This window comes from Chinchilla lanigera, unplaced genomic scaffold (genome assembly GCF_000276665.1).
Source record: "Chinchilla lanigera isolate Chin_1 unplaced genomic scaffold, ChiLan1.0 scaffold00171, whole genome shotgun sequence".
Classification (NCBI taxonomy): Eukaryota; Metazoa; Chordata; class Mammalia; order Rodentia; family Chinchillidae; genus Chinchilla; species Chinchilla lanigera.
The window spans coordinates 1,417,181-1,430,153 of record NW_004955572.1 but is presented as its reverse complement, the minus strand read 5'-3'; the positions used below and the strand labels follow the sequence as shown (position 1 = coordinate 1,430,153).

General features: G+C 45.8%; 1 protein-coding gene across 2 annotated transcripts in view; it reads right to left on the bottom strand.

Annotated features, from left to right (window-relative positions):
- The window catches only part of Lamp2 (lysosomal-associated membrane protein 2), a 41,396-nt gene extending 34,290 nt beyond the window's left edge, over window positions 1-7,106 (bottom strand). For both annotated transcript variants that reach the window (XM_005413661.2, XM_005413662.2), the window contains exon 1: window positions 6,788-7,106. In XM_005413661.2, coding sequence (XP_005413718.1) covers window positions 6,788-7,091 — 304 coding nt within the window. In that variant the 5' untranslated portion in view covers window positions 7,092-7,106. The remainder of the gene's footprint in view (window positions 1-6,787) is intronic.
- Window positions 7,107-12,973: the final 5,867 nt, after the last annotated feature.

Genomic DNA, 12,973 nt, shown 5'->3' with positions numbered 1-12,973 from the left:
TTTGCTGAGAATTGTATGTGTATCTCTAGTAGGTTCTGTGCAAGCATATAAGCCCTTCAGAGCTAAGAGAACTTTGCAAGCAAGCTAGAGATTCCAGTTTACAAGCCTTCCTTCCAGTTAACACAGTACCTGACAGGATCTCTCCTGATTTTTAGGTGTATGTTTACTTTCACCTTACTGAATGGATGCTTGTCCTCAACTTAATCCATTCAGAATGATGTTGGTGCCAGGTGTGGTGGCACACCCCGGTAATCCCAGCACTTGGGAAGCTGAAGCAAGAGGATTGCTGTGAATTTGAGGCCACCTTGGGCTACGAAGTAAGTTCAAGGCCAGTCTGAACTGCATAGCAAGACCCTATCTCAAAAAAAAAAAGAAAAAAAAGACAACAGAATGATGTTGGCAAAAAAAGCCTTTTAAGGCCAGGGATTTAGCTCAGCGGCACAAGCGCCTGCCTGGCAAGCACAAGGTCCTGAGTTCAATTCCCGGTACCACAAAAAAAAAAGTAAAAAAAAAAAAAAAAAGATTTTAAATTAAACACGATAGCCAGGGCGTGATGGCACACACCTATAATCCCAGCACTTGGAAGGTGCTGGCACAAGAATGAGGTGCAGGAGGACTGCCACAAGACTGAAGCCAGCCTGGGCTACAAGGTTGAGTTCGAGCCCAGTCTGAATTACATAGTGAGACCTTGTCTCAAAAAAAAAAAAAAAAAGAACAGAACAGAACAGGGCATAGAGGCAAACAGTACCTATGTACTCCTTTTTTTCTATCCAGCGATGGTTTCCCTATAGGTTTAAGTCAAGCTAATTGTTCTTCACTTACAATTCCCAGTATAGGGGCTGGGGATTTAGCTCAGTGGCAAAGCGCCTGCCTGGCAAGCGCAAGGTCATGAGTTTGGTTCCTGGTACCGGAGAAAAACCAAAAAAAAAAAAAAAAAACAATTCCCAGTATAGGTTTACTTGATATATTCAGTTGCTTATACAACTGCTTTTTGGTTAGGCTCTTGAAACAGAAAATTAATACTATGATTTGAAGCTACAAATGTTGGATATGTGAAAAGAAACATTAAAAATTAATAAAAATATGGTTGCAAGCTACAAAATGTCTTAATTTTTTCAGGTCAGAGAGTGGGTAAGGAAATGAGCTTCAATTCCATGCAACTAATGGAAAATGCTTATTGCTGAGCCGTTTGGCAGACCTCCAGAATTCTTTCATAATGCACAGTAGGATACCAACAAGTACCGATAAGATACACTTTTGGATGTGAGAGCATCACTGATGACTTTAGTGTGAAATTATAACCAGAAAGCTTTTGTCACTACACAAGCTAAAGCAGCCTTCCACATCAAAGGTCACTAAAGTCAGCTCCAGCGCTGTGAAGTAATCCTGTGTTACAATGTCTACCCAAGGATATAGGGGAAGAAAACTGTCCACAGGGGAATCATTGAAATATTTATAACCCTATCAGATGTGATAACCAATGACTAATAAACTAATGACGAGCCGTCCTTTCAAATATCTCCATTACAGTTAATCATTTCTGACAGAACTACGTTACATTCTCTTTGTCAGATGGCCTCCAAAATGAGAGAAATAGGCCATGCGTGGTGGTGCACGCCTGTAATCCCAGCACTCGGGAGGCTGAAGCAGGAGGATCATTGTGAGCTCAAGACCAGCCTGGGCTACAAAGTGAACTCAAGGCCAGGCTGAACTGCATAGCGAGACGCTGTCTCAAAAAAAAAAAAAAAAGGGAAAACAAACAAAATGAGAGAAATATTGGCTCTTTCTGTAAACCTAACTCTCCTCACCCAGGACTCCCTAGTTCTTCATAGTAACCTGTGGGGCATATCTGCAGGGGCACAGGGAAGACACTCCCATCATGACTTCAGATTATACAGGAAGAATGGAAACAAAGCTCTTGTAAATGGGGAGGGAGGAGCGGTAGGAGGGAGGGGAGGGGAGTGGGAAAAACAAGAATCAAGTTATACCATGCACAGGTACAACTTCTCTACGATGACTGTGATCATTATGTATATCTAAAATGTACCAATAAAACCTGATGGAAAAAAAGGACATCATACTTCAGTAATTCGGTCTGTAATCACCTGCACTTTTCTCACTGATCTTGTAGATCTACACTTGGTCGTGGCAATTGAAGTTCTCAATCCGAAAGTACAGAAGACCTTATAAAACAAACATCACTTAAGTAAGGTTCACAGAGGAGAAAGGAGACCAAGTTGGTCTAGCTCCCCATCATATCCCCAGTGCCCACCAATGAAGACCCTCGACCTAGTTCTACTCAGTGTCAATCACGTACCAGGCCCCGGTGCTAGCCAGGCCATGGAAATAGGATGTAATCTGCTCTCCGAGACTAATACCATAAAGGGGACTTAACAGGGGCCAGGAGAAAAAAGGAACAGAAAACAGGCTGAGGTAATAACCTAAGAGATTGGGAAAGACAAGATTTATTCTTGGTTCCCCCAAACGGTCACATGATCACCCTCCTTCCAACAGCCGGGTCTATGCCCAAATGTCACTAGACAACAGAAGGCCCTCTGACCCATAATATTAAGACAGCTCATCCCATCACCCGTCAGCCACCCCTCTCAGCTGCTCATTCTCCTTCCTTGTCACCTGTTTTTTTTGGTACTCGTAATCAAACTCAGGACCTTGTGCTTGCCAGGCAGGCACTGTGCCGCCAAGGCTGAGCTATATCCTGGCCCTGATTTCTTCACAGTGTCCGTCACTATCTGAAATTCTATTATTTACTTGTTGGGCTATCTCTTGTCATTAAAACTTAAGTCCCTACGGCTTGGTGTGTTGCTGCACGACTGTAAACCTAGAATTTAGGCTGAGGTAGTTTGAGTTCAAGGCCAACCTGGGCTACATGGTAAATTCAAGATCAGCCTGAACTACATAATGGGACCCTGTCTCAACACTCACCCCTCAAATAAAGTAAGTTCCATGAAAGCAGAACCTCATCCGTCTTGTCCATGGTCTGTCCCTTTCATCGAGTATACTGGCTGGGACACAATACACATTCAATAACATTTGGGGGAAGGAGGGACTCCCACCAGTGAAGTATACGTGAAGGATGTATTTTTTTTTTTTTTTGTGGCAGGGTCTCACTATGTAGTTCAGTTTCGTCTTGAATCTGAGGTGATCTTCTTGCCTCAGCCTCCCAAGTGTGCTGGGATTTTACAGGTGTGTGCCACCACACCAAGCATACCAAGGATATCTATAGGAGATTCTTCTCACACAGAAGAGCCTTAATACTTAAAAATACTTTAAAAATTATCTCATTCAACAAAAACAGAAGTCAAGCTAGTTATAGCAACCAATAACCACAAAATTCTGACATCTATGTCACAAAGGAAGTATTAATTAAACAATGATGCTAGGAAAGGGCTTTCATCCACTGCTCTTTTTATAATGCCTCTAAATTATATAGCTTTTTTTCTAGAATGTCCTGGTTGGTTATAATTCATTCAAACAAAAGTCTTTTTTCAAACAAAAGTCTCTTTTCTGTGAAAAAGACCAATACATGGGCACTAAGAATTATTTTCTTTTCTTTTTCTGGATACCGGGAATCGAACTCAGGACCTAGTGCTTCCCAGGCAGGCACTGCACTGCTGAGCTATATCCCCAGCCCTTAAGAATTCTTTTCTATACTTAACCCTACAGCAGCTACATTTTTCCTAAGGTGCTAGGGCTCAAACCTAGGGCCTCATGCATGCCAGCTAAGTACTCCACTGAACTACATCCCCCACCATGAAACACGTATTTTGAAAAGGCTACTGGTGGAGCTGGAACACAGTAATAAAATTACAAAGCGGAGTCTCCAAGTGAAACTTGCACAACCAGTTCACTTATGCTAATGCGACTGTAAACTCAGGATAAAAGCTCCTTTACCAGTTCCTTTCGCAGGACCCAGGCATAGTACCAAGTACACAGCAGTTACCTGACAAGCATCGTTGAGTTTTCAATTGAAAAGTAACATGCAAAGCCCACCAAAAAACTAAAGTCCTGCTAAATTTTTAGGAGGAAAAAGGTACACGGGAGCCCTTTGGGCTCCACACTGAACCAAAAGAGCTGTCTGAAAAAAAAAAAAAATAGCTGCATAAAATGGTAGTTTTCTTTGCATCTGGGAATCTCTTAAAAACTGGATCTAGGGGCTGGGGATTTAGCTCAGCGGCAAAAGCGCCTGCCTGGCAAGCACAAGGTCGTGAGTTCGGTTCCCGGTACCGGAGAAAAACCAAAATGAAAAACCAAAAAATAAAATAAAATAAAATAAATAAAAAAACTGGATCTAGCAACATTATTAACTTTTACTTCTCCAAATCCTGTCCTGAACTTGGAATCAATCTTGGAAATCTTCCAAGAGGAGGAATCTAGTTAGTCCTGATCAATAAATGGCAAGCTAGCAGATGAGCTGACGGGCTCTATTATGTGCTTCTTTTGGGCTATTTATTTTCTGCAGTAAGCATGCACTGCTTTTGTAAAAAACGAAACAACAACAAAACAAGCTTTCATCAAAAAACAAAAAAAAGTAATGGCATGAAAGCAAATAAGTAGGACGACTGTTATTTTCCCCCCTTTCTCTAAACAAGAACAGTGCTATGTCTGTGTACAGATTCAACTGTCAGAGAACAACTGGTTAGCAGATGCCTGGCTCAGATGTGTTCTGGTCCCAGATAAGGTACTTTCCATTGTAAACAAGCCTCTCTCAGGGCCGGCCGGCCCTCACTCAGAGCTTCACAGTACAACCAGCGCGTTCGGGCAGAGCCTCGTGGCCCCATTTCGGACGACTTTCCTGCCTGCGGACGACTTTCCTGCCCCACACGGCCAGCTGGACTACAGCAAGGGCGTGCCCACGTCTTCCGCTCAGGACCCTTTGCTTCTCCTCTCTGTGGAGGACCTGGAAGAGAGTTAGCTCGTGTGCATTACGTCTATGGGTAGTTACTGCATTCCAAATGCAAATGGAGATGTGAAGACAACACAAGAGCACCAGAGGCATCAGGGTGGTGACATCATCACACATTATGTGGCTTCTGGAAAACTCCACTGTATGCTGGCAAAAGGGTAAGAGTGCAAAGGATAAATCAGTATGTTCTCGGGACTGTTCTGGAAAGTTCTGACCTCACAGGTCTCCAGAGAAGGTCCTAAAGAATTAGGGGACTGGATATAATCGAGACCCCCTTCAACACTACGGCTCTGAGGCTGTCTCAGGCTGACACAACTGATGTTTTGAAGAGTCTCATCTTTGTTAAGAGGGGCTGTCCCGTGCTTGGAGGAAGTTGGGCAGTCTCACTGGCCTCTATGTAGCAGATGCCGAAAGGGTCCCCTCCGCCGTGTCTTAACAACCAAAAATGTCTTCAGATATTCCCAAATATCCCCCGGTTGCGAAGCAGGGTGCACCAGGGTGTTGACTATATTCTCCTAAAACGTGAAGTATAAAATATTTACCTCCCGTTGCCTTCTCAGTCCCTCTAATATGTCTATTTCCTCCCTAGTCCCACCTAGATCTGTTCCTTCTGCGCTCTTGTTAAGTCACAAACAGCAAGAGCCGGCGGGTAATAAGTACAGGATGAATCAGGTCAGGGAGACATTCTGGTCAAAGTTCACCTTTAGACATTAAAGCTGGTGCCGACCACTGTCTACGGGCAGAGCGCGGCAGACATCCAGCCAGCCATTCCTCTGCCTGAGCAGCAACCGAGTCCTTCAGAAGTGAGGAGCTCCCTCCAAAACCACCAGGCCACAGCCGAGTGTACGATGGAGAGAGGAAGGCAAGAGACTTAACTATGAAGGCAAGGAGGTGCCACACAAAACTCCGATGCACAGCCACCAAAACCTCCCGTCTGGAAAACTCTCAACGGAAGCAGCTGGGGCTTTTTTTTTTTTCTCAAGTGTCTGGCTGAAGTAGCAAAACTGATACTTCCAAGTCAGATATTCACTCCCCACCGAAGTTCTCCCTCATCCTTCTAGTCTGCAGAGGTTGAGATCAAGTTTCCGTCCTGAAAACTGCCCCGGCCAACCTAGGTCCCTTCACCCTCAAAACTCTTGAGCAGCAAACTCAAATCCAGCATCATTCCTCATCTCTTTAATCACACGGCCTCAAACTGTTTCCCACAAACCCCCGTAGCGACTGGAGTGTGGTGGCACATGCCTACAACCCCAGCACTGGGGAGGCTGAGGCAGGAAGATCACCGTGAGTTCGAGGGCAGCGTGAACTACACAGTGAGTTCAGACCAGCCTGAACTACACGGTCAAACCCTGTCTTTAAAAAAAAAAAAGGCATCGCTGTCGCGGCGCCTCGGGCTCTGGGATCCAGGCCGCCCCCACCACCACTCTTCCGTCCAGCGATTTCACGCAGGCGGTCTCCTCTCCCGATCTCTTGCTCATGCTGTAGTTTCCCCACCACCTTCACAAGTCTTCCCCGATCCCAGGAAAACCAGACTGCCCGAACGGTCCCGCAGCCCCGAGTCTGCACGAGCCGCCCCGGCACTCGCTCCCTGGCGCGGCCCGAGTAACTCCTGCCCCGCCCGGCCTCGGCCGCCGCCCGGCCCCCTCCCGCGTCCACCCGACCGCCCCGGGAACTCCCGCGGGCCCTTCCTCCCCGCCACCCCTCGCTGAGGCCTTCTCCAGGTCGCCGCTCCCTCCCCGGGGCAGCGCCGCCGCCCGGAGCCAGCCGCCGAGCCCCTCGCCCGGGCCAGACCGTCCTCCCGGCTGCGTGGCCTTTGCACCAGCGCGGGCCGGCTGCGGCTGCCCCCGGGGCCCGGCCACTCACCCAGGACGAGGCAGAGCAGGGCGAGCTCCAAGCCCGGAACAGGGGCGAGGCGGAAGCACACCATGATCCCGAGGGGCAGGGGCGGCGGCGGCGGCGGCAAGAGCGGCGACACCAGCGACGACGCTCGCGGGGCTGAGGCGGGAACTCTGCGACCACCGACCAGGGCGCAGCAAGAGCCAGGACGCGCCGCTCCGGCCCGAGTCATAAGACCAGGGGCGGGGCTCGTCCTCGCCTCCGGCCAATCTGCGAATCGGACGGCGGGGGGGCGGGGCGACCACGCCCTGGCTTTTTGGTTCACAACCATTATTAAGCTCCTAAGAGGTACGCTCGGAAGGCATTTTCTAAGGCTGAGGACAGAAGGTGAACTTTTGAAGGCTGTAGATCCATTATTTCTGTCCTGGCTTCTTAAGGAACAAGAGAATAATTTTCGTGACGTAAAAACGGTTAGACGTCACAACGGAATATATACAAAATAATACATGATTATTCTCCAAACGTCGCTGTTACGTATGCAGTTCGGGTTTACACGGTCCGGGGCCTATGGAGTCCCTGACCACCCTAGTTCAAGGAGTTGCAACGCCCTGTTTCTCAGATGGGGAAATTGAACTCAGAAAGAGGAAGTGTCTTTTTAAATACAGGAAGAAAAAAATGGGAGAAATAAAATAGAAGGATAAAGTGAAAAAATAAAGATCATCCACTCAAAGAAAGACACTGTTGGCTGGGCACGGGGGTGGGGCTATAATCCCAGCATTCAGGAGGCTGAGGCCAGTCCGGGCTACATAAATGAGTTCAAGGCCAGCCTGAACTGCATAGTGAGACCCTGTCTCAAAAAAAGAGAGGAACACTGTTAACATTACACATACACACACACACACACACACACACACACACACATCCAGATATTTTTCTTACTGTATACACACAAATACTCTGTAATGAGTTTGTACTAAACATAGTATTTGGTATACTTGTCAAGTGAACACACAAAAGCTAAGTCAACAGACAAAAGCATTCAAAAGCCATATAAATCTCAGTTGGAATAAAATATTGATTCTCAAATGTTAGTTTCCAAAAGAATCATTTCAGGATTTGTTTGTTTGTTTGCAGATTCCTGATCCTAATTCCCCTGAAAATTTGGAAATACAAAGTCTGTGGCAATCCTACAAATCTGGTCTTGTTTGCTTGTTTGTTTGAATTTCAAAACAGAGCTTCACTCAGTTGCCCAGGCCACACTCAAACTTGCAGTCTTCCTGCCTTAGCCTCCCACAGTGGCTGGAATTACAGCTGTGCATGGCAATGTTCTCCTTGATATTTTCTTAAAACAAACACTTCAAATGAGTCAGAAGCTTTGGTCTATGGACCACATTGTAAGAAACACTAAAATAGAGCTTCAAAATCATCCAGTCCAGGAGATCTTAATCTGGAGTCTAAAAATTAGCTAGGGCAGGAGTTTGGAGGGTGGAGAGGTTCAGTGAATCCTCAGAAATTACATGCAACATTTTTTATTTTGTTTTGCTTTGTTTTTGCCACAGAGTCTCACTAGTTCAGGCTAGACTCGAACTCAAGGGAATCCTCCTGCCTCAGCCTCCCAAGTGCCGGGATTACAGGCTTGCACCACAACACCTAGCTACATGAAACATTTATGCTTGTCTATTTTGCTGGGGAACTTTATAAATTTAACCATTTCTCAAATGGGACCTGTAACTCCCCACCCTAGCCCTCATCCCAATCTACTCTTTGCTCTAATATGACTATCTCCTGAAACTGAGGATACTTATCAATAAATGTTGTCCTTCACGGGTGAGAATAAACCATGAGCAAGTGACTTGTCCAACACAGGACTGACATGCACTGTGGTATTTATTAGTCGTTGCCTGCCCCACCATTAATAGCCCTTGGCCAGAGCTGCATCCTGAGTAGAGCCATCTTCAGAGAACACACGACTGAGTTGAGTCCTCAGAAAATGCCCCACCGAGCCAGGTGTGGTGGTGCACGCCTGTAATCCCGGCACTCGGGAGGCTGAGGCAGGAGAATCACTGTGAGTTTGAGACCAGCCTGGGCTACAAAGTGAGCTCACAGACAGCCTGAAGTGCATAGTGAGACCTTGTCTCAAAAACAAAAAAAAGAAAGAAAGAAAAGAAAGAAAGAAAGAAAGAAAGAAAGAAAGAAAGAAAGAAAGAAAGAAAGAAAGAAAGAAAAATTGCCCACCGATCCTTGCCAATGGGTTTGAGCCCGTCTCCCACCACTGGAAGTTGTACAACGTTAATGTTCAGCAAAACCCTAAGTTCCAGGAGAAGAGAGAGAACAGCGGGAAGAACACTGGGTTGGCGGTCAGAGGAACTGGGCGTGGGGGTTCCTTCCCGGCAGTGCGGCTTCAGGGAACTCGCTTCACCCCTTTGACCTTCTGTGTCCTTCTCTGTAAAGTGAAACTGTGGGACTACAGCTGCCTTTCTCATCCCCCACTGGACTTGTAGAGCTTCAAAAATAGAGATGCCTTTTGTTTGCATCCCTTAAGATTCTGATTAAGCTGGTCTGGAGTCAGGCCTAGGCATGGTATGTTTCTCAAAACACCACCAACGTGGAATTAATAGGTCAGAAGTGGTCACTTAGGCGGCCCTGGCTTTATAATCCTATGACTCTGGATAGGTAAATACTCATTTATTAAAAATATAAGGAATAGGGCTGGGGATTTAGCTCAGCGGCAAAGCGCCTGCCTGGCAAGCGCAAGGTCGTGAGTTCGGTTCCCAGTACCGGAGAAAAACCAAAAAAAAAAAAAATATATAAGGAATAATGTGTCCCAGTTGACAGATTATTGCCTTTTATCTCTTGCCAATGTCATACTTTTAAAAAGAAACACAAGCCGGGTGCATGTCTGTAAGCCCAATACTCGGGAGGCTGAGGCAGGTGGAGTGTTACAAGTTCGAGCCTAGCCTGGGCTACCACAGTAAGGTCAAGTGTAGCCTGAACTGCATAGTGAGACCCTGTCTCAAAAAAAAAAAAAAAATGGAAAGAAAAAAAGAAACACAGCAAGCCAGGTATGGTAGTGCAGTACACACCTGTAATCCCAGCATTCGGGAGGCTGAGGCAGGAGGATCACCTGAGTTCAAGGCCAACCTGGGCTACATAGTGAGTTCAAAGCCAGCCTGAACTACACAGTGAGACCCTGTCTCAAACAAACAAACACACCCAAAAGAAACACAGCAAAATGTGTGCAGCCTCATAAACGAAATCCACCTCATCAAAAGTTTTTCCTCAGGCAGAAACAAACACTAGGTCTCTCTGCTTCCAGATGACCATGAGATGAGCAGCTCTCGTCTTCTTGAAAGAAAGTAATCTGAAAAGGCTAGTTACTATATTGTTTTGACTAAATAATCTTCCCAAAAATGCAGCCATGCAGCCAGTAAAAAGATCAAACATTGCCATGTGTTGGAGGAGAGGGGAAAATAAGTGAAACACTGGAAAGTTTTAGGGCAGTGAAGTTATCCTTTGCGATGCTGCACCAATGCTACATGACATCACACATTTGTCACACTCAGAATGTGCAACCCAAGGAGTGACCTCTGATGTAAACTCCTCCTGCCTCCAGTTAATATAAGTGTGTCAGCCGTGAGAGGAGGCGCACTCTTGTAATCCCAGCACTCGGGAGGCTGAAGCAGGAGGATCATTGCGAGTTCAAGGCCAGCCTAGGCTACAAACTGAGCTCAAGGCCAGCATGGACTGCATAGATTGACTCTGTCTCTAAAAGACAAAACAAAAACAAACAAACAAACAAAAAAACCCAGGTGTGTCAGTGCAGCTGCACAGATTGAAAAGATGCACAATACTGACGTCGGGTGCAGTCAGGGAGGTTAGGGCAGAGGAAGGAGGATATTTAGGACTCTGCACTTTCTTGCAGGTTTGCAGTGAACTTAAAATTCCTCTGTAAACAATACAAAAAATTTTAAATGTCTAAAAATGGACAATGAACGTAAAAACCCTATATAATGTGAGGGAAGGTAAATGATCTGCTCAAGGTTACACCGCTCATAAGTACTGGAACCAGTGTACACCTCCCTGTGAGTTATTCTGAACAGCCATTATCTAAGGTGGCGGGCTCCGTCTCCGGTGCCTCCCTGTGCCGCAAACCGTGATACAGATGGTTAAAAGACACTCAGATGAAGAACTGTCACCAAATGTTTTCTTTTCTAACAGTTTTTAAATTTTGATTAAATTCATGAAGCCATAAATAAAGAGATTGCACTGTCACCCTACTCACAGTAGCCAAGAAATAGAAACAGTCTAGGTGGGTTTTTTTTGGTTTTTTTCTGGTACCGGGAATCGAACTCACGACGTTGCGCTTGCCAGACAGGCGCTGTGCCGCTGAGCTAAATCCCCAGCCCCCAGTCTAGGTGCTTATTCACTGGCAAATAAAGAAAATGTGACACACAGACAGAACAAAATATTATTCAGCCATGAAAGAAGGGGATCTTGCTATTGGCGACAACATGAGTGGCATGACAACATCATCGTGTTAAATGCAATAACCCGAGCACAGAGAGACAAGTATCGCACAGTCTCTCCTGTGTGGCATGGAAACTGTTGGGAGAGTGGGATGTTGCTCACACAGGCTGGGGACGCAGAGAGAGAGCTTGGTCAGTGGTGCTGAGTTGCAGTTAGGAGTAAGAAGTTCTAGTGCGCAGCGAAACCGGAGGGTAAATGCAGAAAACGGTAACATACTATATATTTGAATAAGCTAGAAGAGGAGCTGGGCGTGGTGGTACACACCTGTGGGCCCAGCACTTGGGAGGCTGAGGCAGGAGGATCATCACAGGTTCAAGGCCAGCCTGGGCTGCATGGGGAGCTCAAGGCCAGCCTGAGCTACATAGCAAGATCCTATCTCAAAAAACCAAAAAATAAATAAGAAGAAAGAAAGAAAAGTAAATAAAAGAAAGTATTCGAATGCATTAATTATGAGAAAATGATAAATGTTTGTGGAGACAGATGAATTCAATCTGCCCGGGATGTAGCTCAGCAGCACAAGTGCCTGCCTGTCAAATGCAAGGTCCTGAGTTTGATTCCCAGTACGAACAAAAAAAAGAAAGAAACAAGATATATTCAACCTGATTTAAATATCATGCAATGTATACATATATATCAAAATATCATATATTATCCGATAATTATATAAACTTTGTTTTTATGTATCATTTAAAAAATAAATTTAATTTTTTAAAATGCTGGATCTCTGATTGGGGCAGGCTCTTTCATGACACTAGAGGATGTTTTGGATCTTGGATATTTTGTCAGAATAAAGAAGCTAAAAACAATCTTAAATCTTTGGTCTGAGCTTCTAAACTCACAACTATTTAATGCTAGCCAGGTGGGATGGTGCACACCTATTATCCCAGCACTCAGGAGGCTGAGGCAGGGGGATCAACATTTGAACTACAAAGTGAGCTCTAGGCCAGCCTGGAATACATAGCAAGACCCTGTCTCAAAAAACTGAAAAACAAGCCAGTGTGGTAACACATGCCTGTAATCCCAGCACTCAGGAGGCTGAGGCAGGAGGATCATTTTGAGTTCGAGACCAGCTTGGGCTACAAAGTGAGCTTAAGGCCAGCCTGAACTGCATAGGGAGACCCTGTCTCAAAAAAAGACAAAAAGGAAACAAAAAAGGAAAAACAACAAACAATCGTTTAATGCTTTACCCCCAAAACACTTAGAACTATCCCTTTTGCACTCAATTTCCATTGCCCTGGCCCAAGCCGAAGGCACCTTGCTCAGGCTTTCCATGGTAGAGGGAGATCCACACATGGAGCGGGGGCCAGTGTTCCAGCTGACTTGATTGTGACTGCCGCTGTATCCAGAGCACTGTCCTGTGCCCAACCTCATATTTCCGCACGCACAAAACTCCCCAGCACCCTCCCCCTCACCACCACCATAGGCAGATTATGGCTCTTCGGAGCAGCTTTGCAGGCACATGACTTTTTGGCCCATTACTGCAAATGCTTCCGTAAATACCAGCACACAGAATAGCATAAGAAATAATGACCCTGCTCTTCCTGGAGGCAGAGTCGGCAGAGGGCTGGCAGAAATGGCACCTCACAAGTCTGCGTGGAGATTCCCCCCAAAGCTAAAACTAAAGATTCCATCTGACAGCTATTCCCCTTCTTGGTATTCTCCCAAAAAAATTAAAAGCATCATACC